Source organism: Clavelina lepadiformis, chromosome 1, assembly GCF_947623445.1.
Source record: "Clavelina lepadiformis chromosome 1, kaClaLepa1.1, whole genome shotgun sequence".
In the NCBI taxonomy this organism is placed as follows: Eukaryota; Metazoa; Chordata; class Ascidiacea; order Aplousobranchia; family Clavelinidae; genus Clavelina; species Clavelina lepadiformis.
In genome coordinates, this window is record NC_135240.1 from 5,703,142 (window position 1) to 5,730,268 (window position 27,127).

General features: G+C 38.8%; 2 protein-coding genes across 3 annotated transcripts in view; both read right to left on the reverse strand.

The window, feature by feature from the left end:
- The window catches only part of LOC143473090 (uncharacterized), a 38,102-nt gene extending 27,595 nt beyond the window's left edge, over positions 1–10,507 (reverse strand). Inside the window, exon 1 of one of the 2 annotated variants that reach the window (XM_076970048.1) lies at positions 10,096–10,507. In XM_076970048.1, the coding sequence (XP_076826163.1) occupies positions 10,096–10,199 (104 nt within the window). In that variant the 5' untranslated portion in view covers positions 10,200–10,507. Of the gene's footprint in view, positions 1–4,697; positions 6,619–10,095 lie in introns of those variants that run through there. The other variant, XM_076970044.1, reaches the window with a different exon arrangement.
- Positions 10,508–13,857: 3,350 nt separating this feature from the next.
- On the reverse strand, positions 13,858–20,003 carry LOC143464844 (beta-alanine-activating enzyme-like). The gene is made up of 8 exons (XM_076962867.1): positions 16,991–20,003; positions 16,660–16,832; positions 16,303–16,419; positions 15,921–16,001; positions 15,697–15,773; positions 15,460–15,577; positions 14,494–14,721; positions 13,858–14,287 (listed from the first exon to the last, which is right to left on the reverse strand). Exons 1-8 carry the CDS (start codon positions 19,620–19,622, stop codon positions 14,051–14,053), a joined length of 3,663 nt encoding a protein of 1,220 aa, XP_076818982.1. The 5' UTR covers positions 19,623–20,003; the 3' UTR covers positions 13,858–14,050.
- Between the last annotated feature and the right edge of the window lie 7,124 nt (positions 20,004–27,127).

Consider the following 27,127-nt stretch of genomic DNA (forward strand, 5'->3'; position numbering starts at 1 on the left):
TCTTTCATGAATTTCGAAGCGACAGTAAATTCTAACACATTTTATCAGCATAAATATTTCATAGAGGTCAGACGCACCGACCTGTTTCCTTTGTTGCCGTCTCACGGTGCTAGTCTACATGGAAAAGCGATCACCAAAGCTGCAGGGTAACAAAATATAATATATTTCGGATTTAAAGCAGGGAATTGTGAAAAATGTATCAGCTGTGACGCTGAACCATGAATGAATGGAAAGCAAATACCATGAAGTAAGAGAAAACCAAAAATGACAGTTATGTATCTTTTATTACCGAAGTTATTTACGCGGGCCATGGTCGGCAATAGAACGGGAAACTAAAATTACCCGCCTAATACCTATGATGGGCTTTCTTTGAGCTCACTTCGAGCTTCACTTGAAGCTTATACGTTAGACGGCGATAACTTAACAAAACCTGTCAAGAAATATCCAAATCTGTAGTAGATCCTTTCATATGATGTTAAGTAGCATTTGAAACCATAGACGGACGGTGTAATTCAAGAGTTTTTTTTTACAACTTCAAGGAATGAAAGTGAAAGGAATTTCTAACTGTCTTGCGCGCTTTCCATGTACCGTAACTTTTATTAAACAAACGACGACACGTCAAATTACGCGTAATTACAAAAATTCTGAACTTACAATTTTTACAAGACCGTCAAATACGGATAATAATCGTACCGTCAAACTCCAGACTGCCACGACCAATTACACAAACTGACGTCACCCACAAACATCGTGATAAACGTATCCGGGAATGCTAAACATGAAACTACGCAAAGCATCTACATTCTACAACCTATTTGATGGAAACCCGTCAAATACTGACCAGTCAAAACGTGTATTAATGCTATGTCCTACACTAACGCTTGTCACCTGAACGCATATGAATCTGTACAACTAAGCGAAAGAAACCATCTCACGTGGTAGGTCCTTTGCGCAAGTTTGGAAGCGAAGAATTTTATGACTTTCACTTTCCCCCACATAGCACCCTGATACGAACTCGCGTCTGAGGTAACAGAAAGGACAAGAGCATAGACTGCTTTCAACGCGTTGTAATATGCATGCAACAGTATTACGAGTAGTAGGTCCTGTCTAGTAAATCCGACTATGAAGCGCAGGGTATTTTAAATAACAGAGCTTCGAAACCGGCATTTACCAGTCTTTGAAGCAGGATCTTCAGCAAATTGCAATATTTCAAACCGCACGAGAATGAAATATCAAACCGAATAGGTCAAAATAAAAACATAAATAATTCATATTTTGAATATCGTCGCGGACAATTAAATGATCTTGACTCAGGTAGGTGACAGCAAAACTACACAACCAGCCACATGTGTACGAAGATCAGCAAATAAATGTAACTCGTTTCATGGAAAACGTCAAATCTACTAAAACACCCATCTTGTTTCCTCACTCGATTACATGGTGACGTTGCAGGCGGTGTCACTTCCGCCTGCCTGGTTTTAGTGGCTAATTACAACGAAGCCAACTGTGCCACACAACCCTATCCACGATGTAACAGATACTGCGAAGCTTTGCATTAAAGAATAACGATCATTCACGGGAAATATTCAGTAAAAACAAAGCGTAAACCAGGTTTTCGATTTCACAGGCATATAGTTGCTGAATCAGACAACAAGTTATACTACGTCGTTAAACAAAAATATAATTGCAGCTCATGGATTTTCATTCCAACTACCATCCAGCGGTTAGTCGCATCAAAATATCATCATTCATAATAAATGTCAACTTTTGTAAAGATTATCATTTAAAGCGCGCGCTTTGTAATCAATCACAAAATTAAATATAGAATCCAGTCCAGAAATAGCTAATTTGCGATATCGCAAAACAAAAAGCCAGTCCGCAAAACAGCAAAGTTCGGAATGGATGAGATATGAAATGTCATCATACCAGGCTCCCATAAAAATAACAGCTTGTTATGCCTTATCATATATCTCAAGTGTCTCAAGTGGAACTGAAGGGAATCGGTACTTGGCATTTTAAGCCGCATTCGAAGTGAGATTCAAGTGGTCGGCCACTGATTTCTAAATTTGCTAGGAAAAGCGCATGCATACCAGCGTTGAATCTATTGACACAATTTTAAAATGGTACTACGACACCTTATCGAAAGACACTTTATCGAAAGACACTTTATCGAACGACACCTGATCGAAACGACAGCTGATCGAAAGACACTTTATCGAACGACAGTTAATCGAGCCGACAGTTGATCGAACGACACTTTATCGAAACGACAGCTGATCGAACGACACTTTATCGAACCGACAGTTAATCAAAACGACAGTTGATCGAACGACACTTTATCGAACCCACAGTTCAAGCAAGATTTTTGCGTGTTTCTCAAACATTGAAACAATGAGCCATTGTGATGTGCGGTCTTTGTAATGGTGTGCATTAATGAATTGTGATGTATATATCATAAAGTTGACAATTTATATTTTATGTCTATATTTTATATTTGTATCATAAAGTGTTCGATTTCGCATGGCGGCCGGCCCGCCCACATATTAATAAGATATCACAAGAATACGCACGAGAATTACTAAGTACGAGATTGTCTGTACAGTAGACTAGACTAGTCATTATAGATACAAAGAGTAAGGAATTGAAGGCAAAATTTTATGGCAAGGGGCATGTCGCTGCCTGACTTTTACACAAAGTAGCTTCTTGAAAGTAGTCTTTATCCCAGCTTGACCGACAGCGCAAAATAAATGGCTTCGATGCTTGGTAGCACGTACACATGTGAACAAATATTTTCAACAATGAAATTCACGAAAAGCAAGCTAAGATCACGCATTTCCGACGCCTATTTAGAAAATGTTCTGGTTATTGCTTCATATGACTTGTCACCAGATGTTGAAAAACTTTCACAAAGCAAGCAGCATCAAGTGTCACTTTAATGCTGTGTTGTTGAAGTGTGAATACAGATATTTTGCTCTTCTTGTGATTGGTACGATTGAGATTGCAGAGTCAATGTACTGAAGTGAGTGTGAATTATTGTATTAATGAGGCATCAGGTAAGTAAATAAAGTGACTAACCGCTAGAAGGGAAAAAGTGTTACCGTAGTCTGTGATATAAATTCATAATCAACAGGAAATATTTCATTTATTTATATGTTATTATTTATTTATGAGTAGTCTTGTCTTGTCTGAATACATTGACTATTTTGAAACTACTTGGATTGGACGATTGTGTCGCAGGAATCGTCGTCAATCTCTATTTCCTATCCGGTGTTGGAATGTTTTCCACCGGGTTCAAGATGACCTTCCAAGAACGAATAATAGCATTGAAGGATGGCACAATGCGTTCAGCAAGCGTGTCTCATTATCCCATCCGACGCTTCGAAGACTCGTCAAAAAAATTAAGCGGGAACAAGGTTCCAACGAAATGTTAATTGAGCAATTGAGTGCTGGAATCGATGGCCCACCTCGGAAGAAGCGCTACGACGCTGTCAACCAACGGCTGAAGAGCATAGTTGAAAATTATGACTCAACAAATATGGACATAAAAAGTTATCTTCGAGCAATTGCACACAACTTGTAATTAAATGAATGCGATTGAAATGTGCACTTCGTCAGTTGTCGTGCTTTTAACAGTGCATGTTGTCAGTTCTTTTAATAAATTGTCGTTCTTTTAACAGTGCATATCGTCAGTTGTTTCAATAAATTGTGGATCTTTTAACCCTATCCTAACCAGGCTCGCGAGTTTACTAAAAAAACTAGGTGTGGCCAACCCCGCACACACACTTGCAATCGTTAATTACTAAAAACCTATGCGTCGTAGACTGATGAGATTATTACAGGTTAGTACAAACATCATCTGGCTTCCTGTATACATCATAATTGTAAAACTAAAGAAAGTGAATTTAGTGTAAATTAGGTATTTCTAAAAGTGTCACATTTCTATAAATTCTTCTTGTTACGCCGCGCCCCCGCTGTGAAAAGAGAACGAAAAAGATTAGTTAGTCAAGTTATTGGTGCGTAAATGAGTAATACGTTTCAATGCGGAGAGAGAGCAAAATTATATAAATATCACAATATCTCAAAAATTACAAAATCCAACTTTATCAAACAAACATGGACAGATAGCTGAACATCACAATGACCCATTGTTGCAATGTTTGAGAAACACGCAAAAATCTTGCTTGAACTGTCGGTTTGATAAAGTGTCGTTCGATCAACTGTCGTTTCGATTAACTGTCGGTTCGATAAAGTGTCGTTTGATCAACTTTCGGTTCGATAAAGTGTCGTTCGATCAACTGTCGTTTCGATCAGGTGTCGTTTCGATCAGGTGTCGTTCGATTAAGTGTCTTTCGATAAAGTGTCGTTCGATTAAGTGTCGTTCGATAAAGTGTCTTTCGATAAGGTGTCGCGTCACGTTTTAAAATAGCTCGTCTATAACGAACAGTGGTTTAAATTTGCATATGCTGCGAAAACTGTGGAATAAAGGAAAAAGCGGAATGTTGTACAAAGAAATTTAATTACATGCGTAAGCATGACCTTTCTATAAGATGATAAAAATATCAGCGATACGTAAACATGCCCTGAACTCGAAACAATTCCTGTAGGCTGACAGACATTGTACCCTAAAAAGTTGATCTTGTCAACAATATCAAGCACCACGCATTTACAACATGACACAGAGGTCTTAGTCTACTCACCTGGGGGTCTTTTTTCCGTGAGGGAGACGCAAGCTCTGCTTTCTGAGCTTCTTAAACCTCTCAGTAGCGTTGTTGGCCGCAGCATCTAGCAGCGCTCCGACTCGCTCCTTCTGCGCAGTTGCCTGTTTTTTCAGTAGTTTTGCTTTTGCCTTCTTGCTATATCTGCCGCTCATCCTGCCGTCGATGCTCACATCGGCGCTGGCAAGCGACGACAGCGATATCGTGTCTGGCGCGCGTCCACTGCTGCTACGCGACATCCAGCAGGAGGGGATGGAATCGTCGTCAGAAGGAGCACTGCCCAAGGAGCGACATTCGGGTGTGACGTCATACAGACTTCTATCTCTCGGAGAAGGCGAGCGGTTGATTCTCGTCTGTCCATCGTCGCTGTCATCGATGTAACTGATCTGACTGATCGCTCTGTCGCGACCAACGACGATGGAATCGACGGATCCGCGCGGCGTCGTCAACCTGACTTCGGTCAGGTTATCGCGAGTTAGAGTGTTTGAATTTGTTTTCACCTCCTTCTTATAGCCTTGGTGGACTGGACTCTGCAACGTTTCATCACCGGACGCGAATGCTGAATTCAGGATCTCATGGAGCTCATCCTGCATCCTGTTCCCGTCTATCGGAAGAGTATTGTTGTTTCCTCCAACGTTTGTTGGTCTGACTCCGTTTATCGGTTTCTTTCGACGTTTCGGTTTAGCAGGAGGAGTCATCGGCTTATCCGCTGTAGTGTTGTCATTCATCCCTCTTCTAATCGCTGGTAAGGTGTTGTAATGATCTTTTGGCGCGACTTTCGCTGAATAAGCGCTGAACTCCGCGATCCCTTTACCGGGCGTGTCTTCTACACCAGCTACCTCGTCGATGGCCGGTTCCTTTTTTACTCGATGTTTGAACTCGTTCATCACAGATTCGAACAAGTTATAGCCTTCCGCGACAGGCGTCAGTGCTCCATTGTCTTCCATCCTCAGCAAATATCCGGTACGTCTTGTAACAATGATGGGAAAATCTGTACCGAGCAGGTTTCAAACTAGCAGTCAGGCACCAAACCCGGGCTGCAACCTGCTATAATAGTTTTACATATACACAAATACCAACAGTCTCCTTAGATGCATATGGAGTTGATAGCTAATGCATCTAGAAACCTTAACAATAACAAACCTGGTTAGAGGCTTTTTCATAACTGCAACCAGCCTAGTCTACAAGTCATAAATAAACAGTTTTGGTTAAACTTTGCTCGCCCCATATCTTAAATCCTAAAACTTCCTGGTTACAAAATCGTGACGCAACTGGTACGGAAGTTATTGTAATAAACCCGATTTCCTAAACAATAAATTCCAAATCAATTGGAATTCCAGCAGAACATACGGGACGGTCGGCAAGCAAAGACGATACCACGTACGCACTGTTCAGCAAGTGTTTAGTGAGAAATAACTACATAAGAACTAACTACGACCTTCTTCATAAATTTGGTAGAAACAACAATATTCTCGATAAATCTTTCCATGCAATGCTGTAATAAATGCTAATGGTGGTTCAGTATAAGAAAATGAACATATGGCAGAACTCTTATCGTTAACTTTTAATTAATCTACTACAATAAACGCTATATAACATATAACGAACGTTGTTATTGAGCCGTACAGATCAGGATACGGCTACCAGGCATTCACTTAATCGCTTTCAAAAATCAATAAGTCAACCATAAGCTAGATTTGAAGGTAAAAGAGGACTTTGCTTATCAGAGCGTACAACGTTTAGCAGATTATTGCAAAAATCGGATTATAATTACATTGAGATGCTTTGCAGTCAAAAAACAAACTCGATCAGTATTATGAGATTGTGAGGTCATACACAGGGAATACATTTTCAATTAAGACTTTAGAATTAAGCAGAGGTGGGCTCGACCAGAAGCAAAGTTCCACTATGACGCCGTAAGTAGACCTAGACCAGAATATTCCCATTATATGAGTGACAGCATATGTAGGCTACAGGCTATGTGAGAGATATCAACAATATAATCAATGATGAACGCTTTCAGACTTTTCTGTTATTCACACATAATGTGATTAGGCCTATCCACTTAATCAAAAGATGAAATCAACCTACGATGACGAGTCCATGATTATCTCTTATGCAAATATCGACCAATCAGTTCATGTGCATGTTGTTTCATGAGAGAAACCTCACAAACCTTACGTCGCTCCAGCTGCCAATGACGTAACGGAAAATGATGACAGCGTAATAAATTTTAACGTCATAACATATGAATTACGACTAGAGCGTCAACAGATAATTCTGCTCTATCCTAATCAAGCATAGTCCTTCAGCCTAACCTATAAAACCCTCAAAGCTTGTCCAGACACGCGGACAACTTCTTAAATGTCAGCAACCCTGTACAAAGGCTGAATTGCTGTGAATTCTGCAATCGGTCTACTTGCTGAAGTTTCTTGTAATGCGTTTGTGCTTGCTCACCACGATCTATAACCTTGTTGAGCTTCCTGTTACTCAACTCACGAACCAGATCGCAAGAATGTACAAGCTGCAGACATCAGGCGCCCAGTCAGTGAAAATACATCGGCAGCAATCGATAAAACGACTGCTAAATTTGCAAGAAGACAGCTTTCTAGCCCTACTCCATCGATTAAAACGAAATCACAGTCATCCTGATGTTCAATATACAACGTCAAGTCGTTGGATCTTGATTGACAGCTAAGGGACCAAATGACCGTGAAGTTTTTCATTTGATGATTCCAATGTAAATAAAAGCACGGTAATCGGTTCCATAGAATATGATCTTAAGTAAACTTCACCTCATTGTGTTTCAGCTATTGATGCAAAGTTGACGTTTCTTAAGGAAATTGACACCCGGAAATGACTTCCTCATTTCTACTTGCACACTCACACATGCGAATGTACACTAAACTGCACATTTACAAATCTAAATATACACAAATCTGTTTAAAACTTTTCAGCCCTCTCTTCGCCTTTTCACAGAACTACTTAGGCCTAACAACTAGGCTGTGCTACCAAAGTATGTACGATCGCGGTCAACTGTCTACAGATCATAAACCTCTATGAACGGTAGACACACTAAATTTGTAAGCTCCGGTTAAAACATCCCAATGGGACAGAAGCGCTTTGTTTCGTATGAAAATAGGACAGTCCTGGACGTAATACGAAAAGGCGCATCAGTCAGACTACGTGTTTGAAACTCGAATGAAAAAGATCAGGATTGTATTGGGACAATTTGCTGCGTAGTTCCACGAACGGAAGTCGGATTGGAGCCGTGTTAAAAATACTGCAGTCTACCACCGTGACGCAAAAATAGCAGACTGACATAACTCCCTTCAAGCACCTAAACAGTGCGTTAGATTCAAATATAGCACAACTAATAATCACTGACTTAATTCAGTCGACGTAAACGATAACATGGCGACGTCACTACAGGGGAGTAATTAAGGTATTTTGACTGGCCTTGTAATGAAACTCAAGTCCCAAACGTCAATCTAAAACCAACGCCGAACGGCATAGAAGTACAACATAGAGGTGTAACGGTTATTTTCTAAAAGCCAAAAGCAAAGAAAGTCATGCCTTACATCAATCAACTTCACCTGAGAGTCGGCCGTCGTTTCTTTGCACTAAACAACTCGAAATTATGCCAAAAAAGATTTTGATATATTATAGGGTGCCGATGGGAAATAAAACCATACGACAGTAATGAGACAGACCTTGTATGCGAGTAAAACAATTTCACTACTTTCTGGAACTTTTATCACTAATTTTCACCGAACGCTGCCTAAGTCACATCTGCTTTTTGCCACCTGTCCTGTAGAGTGGAGATAGCTAAATTCATATTCATGTGCTTACAATCCTTACATACTTCCTTCAAAGCTGCACTCCGTATAATAGAAATTTTCACTAAAACCACACCGCAAAATTCTCTTCATATATCCTGTAGTACTCTAATGTTATGAAAGGTAGGGAAATGGATCGCGCTTACTGCGTCGTCTAAATTCGATGTAACTACGCGTGTCATCTAGAACCTCTACATCTGTTAAGCAAATGTATCGATTTGGTCGGCCATGTCAAATACTATAAAAGCGCGCGCACTTTTAGTTCCATTTGAATGAAAATCGAAACATGATGACCGACTATCGGGTTACAGCCAATCAAATTAAACTCGATAACCACATCAAGCTGTTGGTATATTCTGACAAAGAACCTGCTTGTATTTTCAAAAGCTTGCCTAATTTGAAGGAATGTTCCTATACAGAAAAAGCGAAAGAGGTCATTCAAGTATAAACAACAGAAAGAACAGGTCTAGTGTAGCAAAGTTAGTATGAGCAATAGAATGACTTTGATGACCAAATTCATGTGGAAACATTTTGCGCGTCCGAGGAACCGAACTCGTATTACGTCATATCAAGTCACCCTTTCGGGTTTTGATTGGGTGAGAAAAGACTGGTTTACTTGATAACACTGACGGGTTTTTTTCGTAAACTTTGTGATTAACGCAGGCGTTTAGATTCCAAGAGGGAAAAATCACCAATGTTTGCTCGGTTTTAATCGACAATACCAACATGTTGAGAGTGCTAGGGCAGTGTGAATAAAACCACAGGACTATTTTTGTTTTGCTAAATGCCTCCACAATTCCCACACAATGTCGGAAGCAATAGTCTTGATGCAAACCGTAATTCCTTGTTTGGTTATAGAGATCAAGAACTATTTAAATTAAAACTGTTTCTCATACATTCTACCGCACTGAATTCTGACGTAACATATGAAATATGGTTATATATAATATGACATAATAATCTCAAAAGAGGAAATGTATTTTAATAGCTACGTCAGGGGCTTATTGTTCTACTGTAAGTTTATAGCCTAGTCAGGCAGTTTGCAGTCTTCACCAGCACGTCAGATGCAGAAGCTTTTAAAAAGACAATTGCATCTCCAACACACATACCGCCCGGAAATAACTTACCGGAATGGAAAAGCGTAAAAATGCTGACCTCAGCAGTGTCTTTGTTTTTGACAGAGTCAAAGCATTCCACCAACGACATCCAGTGGTTAACTTTATATCGGATGATTCCCGATTAAAGTATCTGACTACGTTTAAGAGCAAATAACGCAAGTACGTTTACAAAACATAGAGTTGAGTTATTATATTATTATTATTATTATTATTATAGAGTCATTTAAAGTAAAAGTGGCAAGAGCATAAAAATGTTTGTTAACGCAATCTGCCATTGTACCTTTCACTAAAACTTATTTGAGGTATGCCTAGTTTACAATCGAAAGACGAAAGTAAAAGCATGCCTTAAAACAATTAATAAGCATTCAGTAGTTTATGTGTCAGAACTGGACCTTGACAGAGACAGAAAAAACATGAACTCACCTAATGTAGGGTTCCGAATCAGGGTGCAGCTTCCCGTTCTTCCTGTTAAAGCATTCCGTTGAGTTGGTGATTTGCATTGAAGACGTAGAAAGCTGCTTTTGCATCTTCCACGTTTTCCGAAAAGATCCGACGCCCGCCAGATTGTCTTTTTGCTTGAAACTGTGAAAATGTTTGATGTTTCTTTAGCTACCGAAGAAACGGTGGACTCCAATCCAGCCTTGGACAAATATGTTCAAATCTAAAAACCACGTCTGCTATGGGTTTTAATATCGTCTATTGTTTCGTTACTCCACACCACTTGGTAACTTGATTACCACTTCACGTTTGGGGATGTGGATGCTGAAGGTATCAACAGATCGCTTGGGACCATCCACACTTGAATAATATTTGCCAGTTATTAACTCGTTGATAACATCTGCAATAAGGGAAAAGTAAGTAGCTTTGAAAAAAGTTTAACTATACCTAACAACTTTGTCGATTAAACTGTACATTACGCCATTAAGCTAACACGATATTTAAAGGCGAAATACACCTGTAGTAGTAAGGTTTTACCGTTTCGAAAGGGGGCATTGTGCTGAGCGACAGTGTAACTGTTCGTGTCATACTTACTAACACTATCTTCAAAATGTGTTAATTCTTTGCTTAAAAATGGGGTTTTTCGAGGTTAGAGTTTACATAATTTTTTCTGATTTAAATACAAGTAGCTACCCTGCTTAAACCTTTCTCAAATAACAATTTCCATATAACGGTGCTTGCTTGCTTGCCGATTACGTAATGTGTTTGTATAAAAATTGTTTGTCGCAATCACGTTTTAGGAGTGTTTTACAACTAGACTAGACAAAGACTATTAAATGTTTACGGTAACCTACGTAACTGGTGTCTTATATCCTAACTCTAACAAATATTAACTGCCTAGCTTTGACATTGAAATTCAGCCGTACAAAGTGTAGTAGGCGACTAAGGAACACTCACTACTTAACACCCTTAAAGATCAATTACATCGGTGAATGTTCTTACGTTTTATTTAGCACCAGTTGACATGGTTAAAGTGAACCACTTGAAACGACGACTTGATTGTTTCGTCATATCTTACTTAGCATGTGAACTAAACCGAAAACCTTCCGACTAACACTAAAAGCGTCTTTCGACTGCTGGAATTTAGCTGCTACCGCGTCAACACATGTGATAGTGTCGGGTAATCGGCGTACGATAACTGCTGCAGCAATGGAAACATTAACAGGATAAACCGCAAAGCACGAGAGGTTTTTAGTTTTTGCTAGCACTTACGGTACATTAATCAATGGCGGCGCTTATCACTAAAGCTCACTTCCTACTTTGGAACTATTTCAAGTTAAGTCTTTTTCGGCGTTTGAACATTGTCTCAGATGATGAAAGTCATGCAAAATATGCCTAACATGATAAGAGGAACTGTACGCAATTGCTGCGGCGTTGATAAACGTGACAAAAGCCTTCGCTACTGCGGCCTGGTCAATACTATTCGTTGGCTTAAAAGGAATAGGCTTTAAACTGCAACATGCTGTTTAGGCTAAGTTATATGATTATTCGCAGAACTTGTAACAGCAAGCCAATGCGCTACTTAAAGCGATAAAGATAGCTATTGTTTGTAATACGGAACACGTAAACCCAATACGACGAATTTGCATCAATTTGGCTAGCCGACATAGCATAGAAATGAAATGGTCTGTTGTTCCTGGAAAAGGCATTGTCAGATCATAATTAACAGCCTTGACCAGGGTTGCCAGCGTTAATATCTTTCTCAGGCCTAACTTTCTGCCCAATACGGCAAAGCAAGCGTTAATGTTTGATACAATTGCATGTACTAAGTCTAAACGTTACAAAAACGCTAAGCAATTGAATTAAAAGTTTAAAAATTCAGTTGCAACATCATGATATCCACTGCACAGACTAAAAGCGTCACCAAATGAAGAAATTGATGGTACTGCAGTGAATTTTGACAAATCAGCTGTTTTGTGTTGCAGCAAACAAGCCGAAAACAGCACGTCTACCGAACTAGCAAAAACGTTTTCCATGCTTGCGATATCAACACATTTGCAACTAAAACTAGCTATTGGCAGCCAGTCATTTGGAATGTCGATAGTCCACAAAACGATTAGAGTACCTTCTGTTTCTGACAAGGTTTCAGAAAACAGGCGAATTTTCCCTCGAAAATTTAGGTGTACCGTAGGCTAAAAGTGCGCAAACTTCTACTTCTGTTACTGTGCGGTTTTTGACCCGGTGCTAAAGGTGTAGGCATAATGTATTACGTGTATGCCACTAAACTTAGGTTTCTGAAAGATTTACAACTTGATTTTATGCGCTCCTAAACTGTCTGTGCGCGCTCCATGCAAAACAGCTCGCCGCAAAGCTAATAGAGAACATTACAATAGACCTTCCCTGAAATTTTGTTTTACTGCCGAAATCTGCTTTAACAGTTTCTGTATTTTTACCATTTATGCTGTAGCTATCGAACGATACAATCATCGCCGCTTCCTGAAACCAAACGGCGCAGCTTATTCTGAAATTGTTTCGGCCGGGTGCAACATTCGCTTATATTGCGTCATAATTGTGTTCCATTAAAATGGTCCGAACTCCGATCTGTCGTATTTTTTATTGAATGGAGATTTTGCTAAATGAACATGCGATACACCAAATAGCATAAAATTTAAGCACATCGCCAAATAAATATTTTTGTGCCCAACTGGCAATGTTTATGGTATTGGAACCCTGCCTTTATGACGACACAAGGTTATTTGTCCGTATTTTGGATGAGGGCAAATGATCTTTAGAATTCTCCTTTTTAAGGAGTTGTTGCTGTTTCACCGAAAAGATACTTTCAAAGCTATTTTCACAGTTTTCTTGTTAACTTAACTTAAATTTTATAACATAGTAATCGAAACTTAACTTAAATCTTCCTTCCGTTAAACCCTAAATAACTGAAATCAACTTCTTGCATATACATTCTCCTAACCTAACCGCCTTTCTTCAACAACGAGCTGCGTGACCTGATCAGTCTCTTTTTGGTTGGTCTACGGCCACCTGAAGTAAACACACTTGTGGAAGTTGACTGAAATCGGGTAACGTAATTCTCGGACGTGGATTGCGCTGTGAAGGCTTAGGAAAGTCATGTCGCAAAAATAGACAGGACGTTTCATGTATTTTAAGGAAAGTTGCCAAGTTTTCTTTCAACGTTTAAGCCTAAACATGGCCTTCGTTCTCAACGCAACGCTTCGGAATTGCTTTAAGCAGACGGGAAAAAACATGAGTTTGCGTCTCCAACATTGTCCAATTGAAACCCAGAAAATTGCTTTTTTGATTTCTGCGTATTATACAGCCGTATATTATGACCTCATTGAGCCTTATTTATTATCTACCGTGCCGTTGAATGCTCTAACCATAGTTACCACACAATAACTTTCCTGGTCTCTGTAAGCAGTGAAACGGAAATGCTGCTGAAATCGTAATGTAATGTCGAGAAATAATTCATTGCCACTGAGTATATTACACGAAAATTTTACTGGATTTTACGAAACAGCCTGTTTAAACTAAAACCTGCTTTATGATTGCTACCGACTATGCAGGCATTACCTGTAAACTACTTTACAATTGTAACACCCAACGACCCTTATCTGAATGTATCTCAACCACAGTGTGTGTCGCCTCTTAACTAAAACTTGCACGCTTAGACAAAATCACTGTTGAAATGAGCCCTTGTCCCAGCCTAAGAAAGCCTGACACCGAAGCCTCGTTGGACAACTTTGTATTGCAATCACAACTATGGCGATATTTGAAGAGGTTTATACTGCTCCGAATGACATGGGTGACAGCGACGTAAAAGAATAAGAGTCACACGCCCGGATGTGACATTGGCATAAATGGAAAAAGTCCCGCGCGAGATTACGCCAAAGGACAGAAAGCGGAAATTCTGATTCACAATTCATGCGCTTAAACGCACGGAATAGAGATTGTCATCTCTGCAGCCTACAAGCAAATCATAGCACGTTGTGTGGGAGCTGTCGTGCAGGGCATTACGCGCTTCAAATGTTTGTTTTATCACAACTGGCGAGGAAAACACGTGACCGTCAATACGGTGTTTCCCCAAAAGGCAACCGTCTTGCAAATTTAGGATTGAAATTATGCCGTCCGTTGAAGCAGATGCGAGCAAATATATTTCCTATAAAAGCAGTAAGCCGTTAGTAAGTTTAAAAAACTGATGTGGCATTGGTTTAAGTGTATTTTAAGGTTTGACTTGAACGAGTGCTGAAAAATTTTAATGAACCGCTAATTTTCTGCTGAAGTTGCAGAATTATAAATTATGAGAGACGGTTTCAGTCTCCGAAAACACCTAAAGAAACATCAGTTGCGCGTGTGGGAAATTACCTCAACAATATTTTCACTTTCTTGATGAACGACAAAGCTGAATGGACATGGTGTGGCATAGATCGGTGAACCGGCGGTGCTTGAATGCTTCCAACACAAATCACCTTTCTCGGCATCAACACAATACACCGCACCATCATGGGACCCAAATAAAATCATTTGCTTTCCTTGATAAGAGCAAAGGGCAGGGGAAGAAAAGATTGGTTTTTCGGTTTTAATCTTCCAAATCTATTACAAGAAATTTTTGAGTTGATGGCTGCTGAACTGTGTCAACCAAGGATATAACAAAATAAAAAAGTAGGTTATATGGTAACACTCTAGGGTTTAACTTTTATTTACTCTGCACAAGCTTTCGCAAGCATCAGCTTGCTTTATCAGGTGTACTGTGAAGTGACAAATATTTTTTCGAAGTTGGTAAGTCCGACTCTGCATTGAAACGACCAACGTAATAGTGACGAATAAATAAAAGTTAGCCGCTTAAGTGCTACCATATAATATGCTTTTTTATTTTATAAAAATATTTTGGGCGTCATTAACACTCAACTTGTTTCAGGACTTGCCCCAATGCCCTTTGTAAATAAATACATAAAGTTATAAGCATTTAAGCATCAACCTACAATTTCTACACCTTTACTTTAACTACCAACTTGTGGAAAAACTCTCTGTTTTATATACTTAATGACAAGTCTCTTTCGGTATAAGATTAACTTGTTCTTCAATTTGACTTCTAGTTAACACATATATAGTTTTTAGGTACACAGTACCAAGATTTTTTCATTTGTTGATCTGTTATTGGGCATAGTTTTTAGGTTCAAGTGAAACAAATGACATTAATATAAATTTACCGAATTATCTTTTTAACGTGGTATTTCACCCATATTCTACCAGATTGAAAACATTTATTTTATTGTCACATAATATTTTAAATAGATTCATCGTTATTGCAATCCCAGAATTAATACTCACAATAGTTCCATTATGATGAGAGACCATATACATGCATCCGTCAACGCACCCGATACAGACCCCAAATTGGCAAACTGCAGGGGATGAAAAGACAGGTTTGGGCAGTTTAATGCTCCACCTTGAAAATTACATAAAAATATCGTGCATTAAAATATCATACCACCAACTTTAAGCAGACTACCCCATCAAAATCACTGTGTGTAGTTTATGTCAATGGACAACAATCGAAAATTTTACCTCAACGTTCCACTATCTCCGTTTAAAGAAAGCACTCCTCCCGCGAGAGAGCAAGCATACAAACAGAGACTAGATTCCTACGAATGAATTACACACAATGAACATAAAAGTTTAAAAGATCGGCAAAGGTACAACATCGAATAGGACATAAGCAGAGTCGGGAAACCTTAAAAGTCATATATTCTAGAAACCCACCAGCAGGTATATGACACAACAATGCAAACCTTATTAGTTAGCACATGAAGACAGGGTGATGAGAATATGGCTCCTCCACCACAGTGTTGCTTCCAGATCACTTCTCTCAACTAAAAACATTTTCAGCTTGACTAAACATGAAAACTAATGCATGCTGAGAGATGGTGTACATCTCATGTACGTAAAATAAACATAAAAACCAAACAATAGAAAACACATTTATTATGCAAATGATTTTGTAAGCAGGTAGCAGTAATAGCAGCAGCAGCAACCACTTCTGTATAATTTATATGTTTTCTATTGTCTTGGATTTTGACTTCATCTTTTACTATCAGTCATAACACGCAAGAGTATATTGTTAAGATATACGCCTAATTTTGTAATGAAAAATTTTACATGTGGAGCATTCACCTTTGCATTCAAGCAATACACAAAGCCATCGTGTGAGCCAATGTAAATTACAGAACTGCCAGTTCTTGGACAAGCAGAACTTTTTACCTCACCACCAGTGAAGAATTTCCACACAACCTGGTGAGAAAAGTGTCATAACAAAATCTCTTCCATGCATTCAGAGTTAATCAGTAACACCAACAAGACAACTTCACTTAAATATAGAATCTATTTAAATAACATGTTGATGATGCTTTATAGGCGAAATTAACTAAGAACAAACTAAAATAAAGCAGCTGGTGGGTCTATGAACTTTTGTTGTTATTATTACTTGTAGATAGAGACAGGCGTACGTTATTATACAAATATATAACTTACAGAGCCATTATATGCATCCAGACAGTAAACACATTTATCGTAACAGCCTACAACGACGTAATCCCCGCAAGCTGTCAAACAAGCAGAGGCTTCAATTCTGTCACCAAGTTCTACTTCCCACTTTGGTGTCCCAGAGTTCAAATCAATGCAAGATAGCAGGTGGGAATGAGAACCTATAAGATTAGTGTATAAATGCTACTATCAATTGCTAACGATAAACTTTGCAAAACAGCGTTGGCCAAATTTATACAAATCTTGGTAAAAAAGCAGCAGGTTTAAACATATTTTAAACAAATAAAACACTTAGTTAGTAATTGACAATATCACGAACCTATAACCACAAATCCTGTGTTCATCTTCTGTGCTGGCAAAACTACCAGCGGAGAAGCATCAACACATTTATGGGTATTATAATGCCATGTTTCCTTAAGAGTGATCTTGCTGGTTTGTGTGACAACGTCATCTAAAATTTTTCTATCTGCAGCAAGATTCTTTGTAATTGGTAGTCCCCTAATGCTGTTGTGGTAAACCATTACTCCACCTCTCCTAAATGAAACCAAACTAGTACAAGGTATTTCGTTGTTTCGTGCAGAGTCGACTATACCAGATGGTTTTTCATTGCTGGCTTCGAATTCTGTTTCCCAGACGTGCTGCCTTTTGTTAAGAGTTTGTTTTATGTCATCAGCCAAAATTTTTTTATCACAATCTTCAGCTGTTCTCTTTTGACCATTAGTAGCAGCTTTGTGCTTTACATATTTCAAAAGATCATGCAACGTTTCGTTTAATATTTTTTGCAACAACTCCGACACATCCAGTTTTGATCCAAACTGAACCTCCTTTTGTAACAAGGAAACTAGTTTCATAGCACTTAAGGAATTTCCACCACATTTCAAAAATTTTTTATCAAGGCTTGGTACATCAAGCACAGTTTTGCATTCTGTTCCCTCAGCAGCAGTCAAAGTTTCATCCCAGCACCTTATAACAGTTTGTTGGTCAAAGAAAAACAAACTGTTTTTGGAATTTGACATTTGCTTGTCACGAGGCTTGTGCATCTGATTGAAAAACCTTAACAGCGTACCTGCATCTACTTTACCATGTCTTGTAACTGGCATCTGATCAACCACTACAACTTCATCAGGAATGTAGTTAGCATCTAGATGCTTGCTAAGGAAAAGCATGATGTGTTTCTCTACAGTGGTGATGGAGTTGTGATGTAAGCTCACAAACGCCACAACTTTTCTTACAACGATATTAAATGACTGTTTGCCTTGCATAGAAGTAAATTCGTAACTTCCACCCCCACATGTCTGAACAAACATCACGTAAGCGGAGGAGACTGCATCCAATTCCATAAGTTTATTTTCTACACGAGCTGGGTTCATTCGCTTTCCATGACGTTTAAATTGTCTGTCTGTGCGTCCCAGGTAAAACAACTGGACTTCAGAGTTACAACTCTTGCAAACAAAATCCTTTATATTTGCATTCTCATCAGGCAAAAGAGAACGATGAATTCTGAGCTTAACCATGTCACCTGTGTCCCTCATAATCAAACCATCGGCTTCATCAGATTCCTGTTTTTGTGTAATTATTGTCTCTTTGCCATCATCTAAGTAACAAGTCCTGCTTGTACCACCGATTCGCAAGTAACCCTGGCAGGATAAAATATCATTTTCTAAGCGCAATTTAGCGCAGAATGTTATTTTGTACTGCATCTGTAGATAATCTTCATCGTTCTGTAAATTGTTTTTGCAGTGACTAATGCAACATAATTTGTTGCCATCCCCATCAATTATGTCTATTGTTGTATCATAAAGAGGCCAACCCAAGGGCACGAAGTTGTCATTTCCCAGAGCGATTTCTTCACTGCAAAGTCTATGCCAGGTGGCCCATGAAGAAACTTCAGTGATTCCATAAAGATTAATAATTTTCACTTTCGTGTAGTCCCTTGAGTTTTCTCCGTACCATGACTTTATTGACTTATATGAGGGGCAGGCTTCACCACCCAAAGCTAGAACCCTGAGAGGTGAAGACTTCGCAAAAACGGTTTTTATCAAGTCATCCGTTTGAAATCGTGAAAACAAAGATGGTGTGCTTTGCATTATGGTGACACGAGATTTATTGAAAAATACCTGCATAAGACGGGTAGGGTTCCTCTTTATCTCCTCGGACACCAAAACCAAAGTTGCTCCACTGCAGAGGGCAACAAACATCTCAACAATACTCGGATCAAAAGTTAATGGAGAACACAATGCCACTTTGTCATCAGCATTGATGTCATAAATCTGCTTAAGATGAAGTATATTTGGTAGAATACACTCATGGGGAACATGGACAACTTTTGGCGTCCCGGTCGTACCTGATGTACACAGCGTGTATGCAATGTTTGTTCTGCATGTGGAGCTTTTAAATGATTTTTCAGCATAGTTTATCCTACATAGAACTGCTTTGTGGCTGCCATGACTGAAAAGGTCTTTCGATTTACCATCGGAAATCTTTCCAGATAAGGTCAAGTTTAGCTTTTTACACAACAAATCGTTTGAAGTAATGATGTACTCAATTCCCACCCTTTCAATAAATTCCAGGTTAGCAGTGTGAGGCGAAGATGGGCTTATGGGCACAAAACCAAAACCAGATCTCAAAATACCAATAATCAAACTTGGAAGAATAACATTGACGGGCATATAGAGCCCAATTAACGTGGTGTGACCCCTGCATTCAATGAACTTCTGACTCTCATTATCAGCAAGTTTAGCAGATGTTGCATTACCAACCGCGTTCGGCCCGCTTGGTTCCAAGATGTATTTTTTCAGTTTGTGTTGTACGAGTTCAGCTTGATCATGTAAGCTTTGATATGAGAGTTCACTCTTGTCCAAGTCATCATCGTAAAATTCAACAGCACATTTGTTATAGAACCGCAGCCAAACTTGATCAAAAAGGGTGTGCAAAAACTGAACACTTTTCATTATTAAAATTTCAACTATCTTTACTGGAACAAAAATCAGACGAGATTAAACTAACTTACATCTGTATACACCGTTCCGCATTTCAGTCTTCACTCGAATACCAGAAGCCTGGCCAAGCATTTTATAGCTGTACAAATAAGTTTGTGCGTCTACTCATCATAAGCTTCTTACATAGGCTAGCCTACACTTGCGTGAAAAGTTTAAATTTTACAAAAAACAAAACATGCAATACTGTACTGGCAGTAAAACAAGAAATTAGCAAGCAATTACTGAAGTTGTACGGTTGGTGAATCCCCATAAGTGGCCTCCGTCATTGTCACAAACATCTCATTTTTGTAGAGTTTATTCTTTGCAATTGACTGTGGCGAACAAAATGATGGTACTAAATTTTTCATCGAGTAGTAGAAGGACCTACATGCTTGCAAACAATCAATGAACAGAAAAAAATTGGCCGAGAAGGTTTGAAAGGTGTAAGATATTAACATTGCTGTAGCCAGTTTGTTGCTGAAACGATAAAACAATGATTGTTACAGTTACACAGAAGGCCCCATCGTTCCGAACCTGTGAAGATTTCACGCAGACTAAACAATAGTTTACGGTTGCTTTATTTATGTGGTTTGTGGTATGATTGCGACCAGAACTTTGTTCAAAATAATGAAAGAGGGCAAACAAAGACTGAAACACCAAACATTTTGACAATGTAATTCGACCAAACACGTATTTTTGACAGGAAAAGTGTTATATTCCAGCGATAAAAATTATGAAGATTTGATTAAAGTGGTCGCCCAGGAACTAAATCTTTTCACTAAAGCCATTGCTGAAAATATCCCGCTGGAGGCGCGAAAGAATAAAAAACAAATAAATCCACAAAGTTGCAAAGAAAGTAAAAGTATGTCAAAACAGTAGGTAGCTTTAATAAAATTACGTTTTTACATGCAGTTATAATTCTTTATAATGCTTTTAGGATCTTATATCGTAAAATTTTGTATGAGTTTTCAATTTTCTAAGCAGTATTACAGTGGTGTTTGTGTAATACATACATCTCAATACGTCTGTAATACATCTCAATCTTCTTGGACACGTGTTAGTACCAAAGTTCTACCAAAAGATGTATCGTATAACTTACGTATATCAATAAACATATATATTTGCAGTTGTACGGTATTTAATTTTTACATATTTTAGCAATGTGAATAATGTAGTATATATGCTTAATTTCTTTTGTCACACTTATTGCCATGTCTCCAGTAATACAAACAATGGTATTTACTCTGCCACAATGTAGACTTGAAGTAAACTTGTAGTTTTTTAGAGGTGTACAGAATCGTGTGTTTTGAATTTGGTCCGGAACCGAGTTTGCGGAAATAAAAAACTATTTATATCGGCCAAATCATGCGATCAAGTATTGCAAGTAAAAGTCCTCGTATCGTAAAAGTGAGCAAAATAATGCCTATCAACCGCGACTTATATAATTAAGACAATACGAGAGTTGAACATATACTTAATTAGTTAATAAGAAAAAAGGATTTATTTAGCTGTGAGAAAAATTAACCGGTCAGCACGGATGCCAGCATTAATAATAATATCGTTAAATCATCCTTAAAACTCGATGAATGAGGTGAGTTAACTGAGAAGGTTGGACACTCACGGAACATCACAGCCCCAACTGTAAAGAGTTCAGTTGTCGGAAGTCGAGTTATGACTAATTTGCCAAACATAATATTATGCAAGATATGTGTAGGGAGGAGCACGTCTCTTAGAAGCTGTGATTGACACTTTCGCATCAGTATAACATAAGCAAGTGACCTGACTAATTCATTCTTTTAATATACATGCGAGTTTACCTTACGTAGGATTACCTAACAATTTGCGATTATTACAAGTACTCCAGCATTCAGTTAAAATCGAATTGTTTTCTTCTCTTTGTTGTTAACCAAAGGTGTGTTCAAACCAAATTATGAGTTGACTTAATTTATAAATCGTCCTTATAGGAAATGGTGGAATAATAGTGCGATTCGATTGCAACATCTTGTTATTAGCCAATCAGAAGAGGTTATCAAGTCGTTCTTTTGTCTTAAAATTTGCTCATTAATTAATTACTAAACGAAATATCTTGTTTTTAAAACAAAATGCCTCATGCAGTCGATGTTAAAATGCTCTTACGAAGCAAACTGCATCAAAATATGCTTTCAAGACAAGGATAAAGCCCGCGCAATAATCTCATGAATATAAGTTTAATGTTATTTCTATGGCAGGGATAAAAAATACTTAAAGATATGCTTGCAAAGTGAGCTTAAGCTTAGTTCAACAAAATCATATGTTCAAGTTCGGTGTCACTTTTATGATAGACACAAAACAGCGCCGCCAGTTTTATTAGTTTCAGTCAGTCATTTTAACCGAATAATTGGACTAATCAAAGCACTCACCCCGAGTTGTCAGCGCTACGCCGCCAATACTCGAATATTTGTTGCGTTGGAGCAAAATGTAATTGCTTGCAGGCTTTCAAAAACGTCAAGACCAGCTGACACAGCGAAACTAGGATTTACAGCTCATCGCAAAGCGTAGCACTATCGCGTACAGTGCGCTTTTGCTGATATCCGGTTCTAGAAACGAGTAGCTTGTGTGAAAAAAGCGAGTGCGGTTAGGCTTTCATATACAGCTTACTAAATTGATAACTCACAGAGAGTGGCCAGTTTGCGCATACCTAGACGGTAAGAAAGATGGCTGGTCGTCAAAGTCCAGCAGATAACAGCGATGCTTTTAAATTGGAAAGCTTAATACTCGGTACAAAGTCAGTGTTCAATAATTCTAGTATATTGATTACGCCACGAAATGCCGACGCCAAGGACAAGAGTGATATACTGTTTGGCCCTATGTTGATCATGACCACTGACGAGTTTTTAGCTGCTACTCAGTGTCTATTCCAGTCGCACAAGACGGTAAAGAAAGACGCCTCCACAATGACTATTGCCGTAGAAACGTGCGATGCAGGCGCTTCAACAACTGAAGTAGACTGTCAATGTTGTAGGTCGATTGCGAAGCTCGAAACATACACAAAAGACAAGCAAGTACAAACTGAAAGTATCGAAGGATCAGATCCCGGTGATAGAAAAACTTCTGGTCCAAATGCTTCCCAGCCAACGGCAAGCCATGAACGCGACAAGAATGATACGTCATGTAATAGCGCAGACATTGTAACAGACGAATTACCCTACATTAAAGAGGAAATCTCGAAAGTATTAGATAAGCAAACCACTGATTGCGAAAAGGCTGAAGGTACAATGAAATCGTACATAGATGACGTCGCCGAAAATAACAGCAAAGAAAAACAAGAAATCACGATTCGCCAAGCCAGTTCTGAGTCGTGTTTAGACGACGTTTCGAAAGTACTACGCAGCGTACCCACTCACATAAGATGCTTATATCTCTCAAGGTGCATACTCAGGTCCGCTTGGGGAAAGACATCACTCACCCGGTTAAGCCCACTCGAGTACTTGTACACTTACCTCAACTTACTGTATGATTTCACTAACACAGTCGCATCGGGTCGGCTCAATTATGTCAACGACTTGACTCGGAAGTATCTCGGACATATCCGGTCGTTGATTTTGGACTTCATAGGAGGTCACGGCCAACGCAACAGGCGAATCGATGTAATACTCTTTGATCTTGAAGTTTTAAAAGCTGTGAGAAGGTTAAACAACTGGGACTTCGAGCAAGCGGCAGAACAGGTGCGCAGAAGACAAGCACAGTTAGATGGAACACATCCAGAGGCTTTTTCAAATCAAACTTTCGAGGAGTCGTTTGAATACAACTCCTACGGTGACGCATCAGCGGATTATGACAATCCAGGGGGAAATAGCACATCGACTGAATTGCAGGAACCAGGGTCACATTCTCTTACGATGACTGAAGACTTTATTGCCGTGAATCAAGAAGGTCAACATTTCCGGAAAACAAGTGAACTGAAAAGCGATCGTCGACCGCAAAAGCGATTTGCCCAACCTTTGATGGGCAAACCATGCAAGAAAAGAAAGTTTGGCAACGGACGTTCCCCCTCTGCGGGTTTCCAGAATAGTCGAGTTAATCGGAATGTGCAAAACGGTCATAAAACTAATAATAAGAGGGGGGATCAATACAACAATCATCCGTACTCTTTGAATAATGGCCGGTACCGTAATGGCGGCAATAATAATAATAATTAATCAGCCGTCAATGTAATAGCCCAGTCGAGTTGATTTTTGGTGTTTCTCAATTCGCTTTATGTCTATTTATGCCCGTGTTGCTACTCTGAAGAACTGAAGAATTGAAACCAATTTGTTCATTTCGTTGTTGTGCTATTTACAAGTGTATTTGGATAAAAATATAATAAACGTTGATGTCAACGTTATGTTATGACGTTTACGTTATGACGTTGAATAAATACAATAGAATAAATGAGAATTATAGATGAGAACGCATAGAATAAACGTTAACTATTATTCGTTTGGCAACATTTCATTAGAAAACTCTAAAGTCTAAAAGACTGACGGCCACTTCAGATTCGAGTTATTAAGATATCGTGACGTAATTTTCCCCTGACACTCAGACCTCTGAATGAACGCGCATAAGCGAAGTACGTAGACCCGAGTAATTGTCGCATCACCATCAACATGACCCAATTACCTGGATGGCTAATCAAGGCAGTGTGTACGGGACTGCAAAGTGACCTAAGTAATTTATAAACCCGTACGCGACTAGGGCAGCTGTAAAAGATAGAAAACAGCGTCGTGTTAAGGTTAAAAGCTGCTAGCGCAATCACCTACCGGCCTATTCATCAAACGTTGTTGCCAACAAGCAAGCAGATTGCGGCGATGAATAATTGAAATTGAGAGTTTGCAGCACGCAGTGCAGGTGGGCAACGCTGTGAAATAACTTAGTCGCATAATAACCACCGTTCCTCATCTATCGTTGATGTCGTTTAAAGCACGACCGACCTTGGTCATATAGTAATAAATAAAGGCAATTATTTCGCTCATTTGCTGTACTACAAGCTGTTCGAATGCATCGTAATTGCTGTTATTAGGTCATTATAGATTCCGTGTAATTGTTGAATTGGCGCTATAACGGTTTTATCAGCCATAATCAACTTGATGAAAACAGTGAACAATGTCGGGGCTGGCCTATGTTGCAGTCATTTGAAGCTTCCTGTTTCAAAATATACCCGTTCTGCAAAATGACGGAATAACGCAGCTGTCTGCATTCAACCGATGATCGCGACTCATAAAGAAAACAACATTGTCCGTAAGCTTAACATGACCAGCTGTAGCGGGTGTTGAAGCAGTCCTGGTTTGTCCATCCAGATAGACGTCATGTGTACATGACACGTACCAGAAGTTGGTATTCACCTTATTCAACTGTGGTTCAAATTTTAAGCGGAAAAACTTCACCACTGCAAGTTTGCAACTGCTGTGTTTTGCGTTGCTCATTCCGTCTCATTGCATGAACGCAGTTCTTTAAACCTATAAAGACAAGATTTTAATTAAGATTATGCCTAGTTTAACTTTGACAAGGAATTATTTTTAAACTGTTGCTTTTGTAAAGTTTGCAATTAATAAAGCTTTTTGTTGGGTTCGAGTCTTTTTGTGGTAGGCTGCTTGTCGACTTCACATTTTTTATAAAAAGACGGCTAAGTATCCTATGAGCAGTGTTGAGTTGTGTTTGTTGCGTAGAAGTTGATTACGATGTTGTTGAGTCTGGATTAAAAGTTTTTTGACACTTTTGCAGGTATACTACTGGAAGGCGCTGTTTTCATTGTCTTGCAAGTTGTGATGTTATAAATAAGTATCTGCTATTATTGCATTACGTCATACTTGCCATAACTTCATTCTCAGTTCACGACATAATTGTTGACCAATCGAAGAATAGTTAATTGACAAATTGTTCAGTAAACATGTTATCCTCATTAGTCATTATGAACTCGCCGAACAACAAAATCGGTGAACATATTTTTCTGCACGATTGACCCCATAATGACCGCATTGTCATTCTAGAATAGACAGTATTGATTGACACTTATTCCCTTTCATTGAACAAGACTTTTCTTCCGTTAGAATTAACACATAACCTATAAATCTTCGAGTACAAAACATGTCCTGTTTTGATAAGCGCATTGCACCTCAAGTTGGAACTCTGTTTCTTTAACGCTCTACCTCAGTGTATGTATGTACCGTTGCATGCTATGATTTTAGAGACACACAGAGAGAGAGTTTGTATGAAAGAGATTGTTCGTAACAGCTCTGAGAACGACTTCCTTAAGTGATCCTTAAGAGATGCGCTTTGATGACAATTGGGTTCGTAAAATCCTTTTCTATGAACAGTAACATTGTTGTTATTTGTCGTGTTTAGACATTTTTGAAGTTTTTGAAATTTCTAGGCTGGATACGCAACGTTTTGATTGTTTTTAAGAGTAAGATTGCAGTATAATATGTAGCGGCCTGGGTGGTATTTTTAATACCATTACATCATTCTTGGAAAAGAGTTTTCCAGTTATTGATTGAAGTTTTGTTTTTTGATAACACTTCAATTGTCGTTTGATATTTGGAAACTTGCTCTGAATAACTTCGTGTGAAAACTCCTTTTAGTACGTTACCAGGTTGTTTCAAAACGCGCCAGTTTTAACTGAATGTAATCCCCATTGCCAACGCATTGTTTTTCTCGTTCACACGTTCTGAAATGTTCGTGTTTTTTGTCGGATATTTCCGCTCACATCGCTCCCCGTTTTATAAGCTCGAACTTCTACGCTAGAATGCGCCAGACGGAGAGATACAGAGAATTGTACGAAAGTACTACGTTAGTCATGGTGATTGCAATTCAATAGACTGTTTTAAGCAGTGATTTTACTAGGTTTTTGATTATGCATCGGAACGTGTACTGTACCTACGCAACGTTTTGATTGTTTTTAAGAGTAAGATTGCAATATAATATAAGATCACTGTGGTATACACTATGCATTGTAAAACCAACCACCCTTTACACATTGACTGCATATAACACATTACAGTTTTGTACGTGCACTGGCCGACTGACGCACAGTACCGGTGAAAACATGATGCATTTCAAATTGTCAATAATTAATGATCCGTCTGAATGCGCAATGTAGTTGTGTAACCAAGATTTTCCTTAGCCAGGAAACTTCCCGCTTTTACGGCTAGTCAATTAGCACCTTTTGCTTTTCTAACTTTTATTAGCATTTCTTTGATAAAAACAACCATCTTTCTTCTATTAAATCCAAACGTAGACTCAATCAACTCTTGGTCACCAAACAATCGTACCATCCACCATCTTTAATCAACGAGACCAAGGATTCGCGGGTAGCGTGACATGCTTCGGGGAAGAGTTGTTCGGACCAAAGAAAAACGTGTACGTTTGTCTACAACTACAATTTGCTACAAGCGATAAAAAGGGTCACAAGTGCCACAACGGTAAAATATTACTACACAGTAACAAACTAAACCGCAAACTAG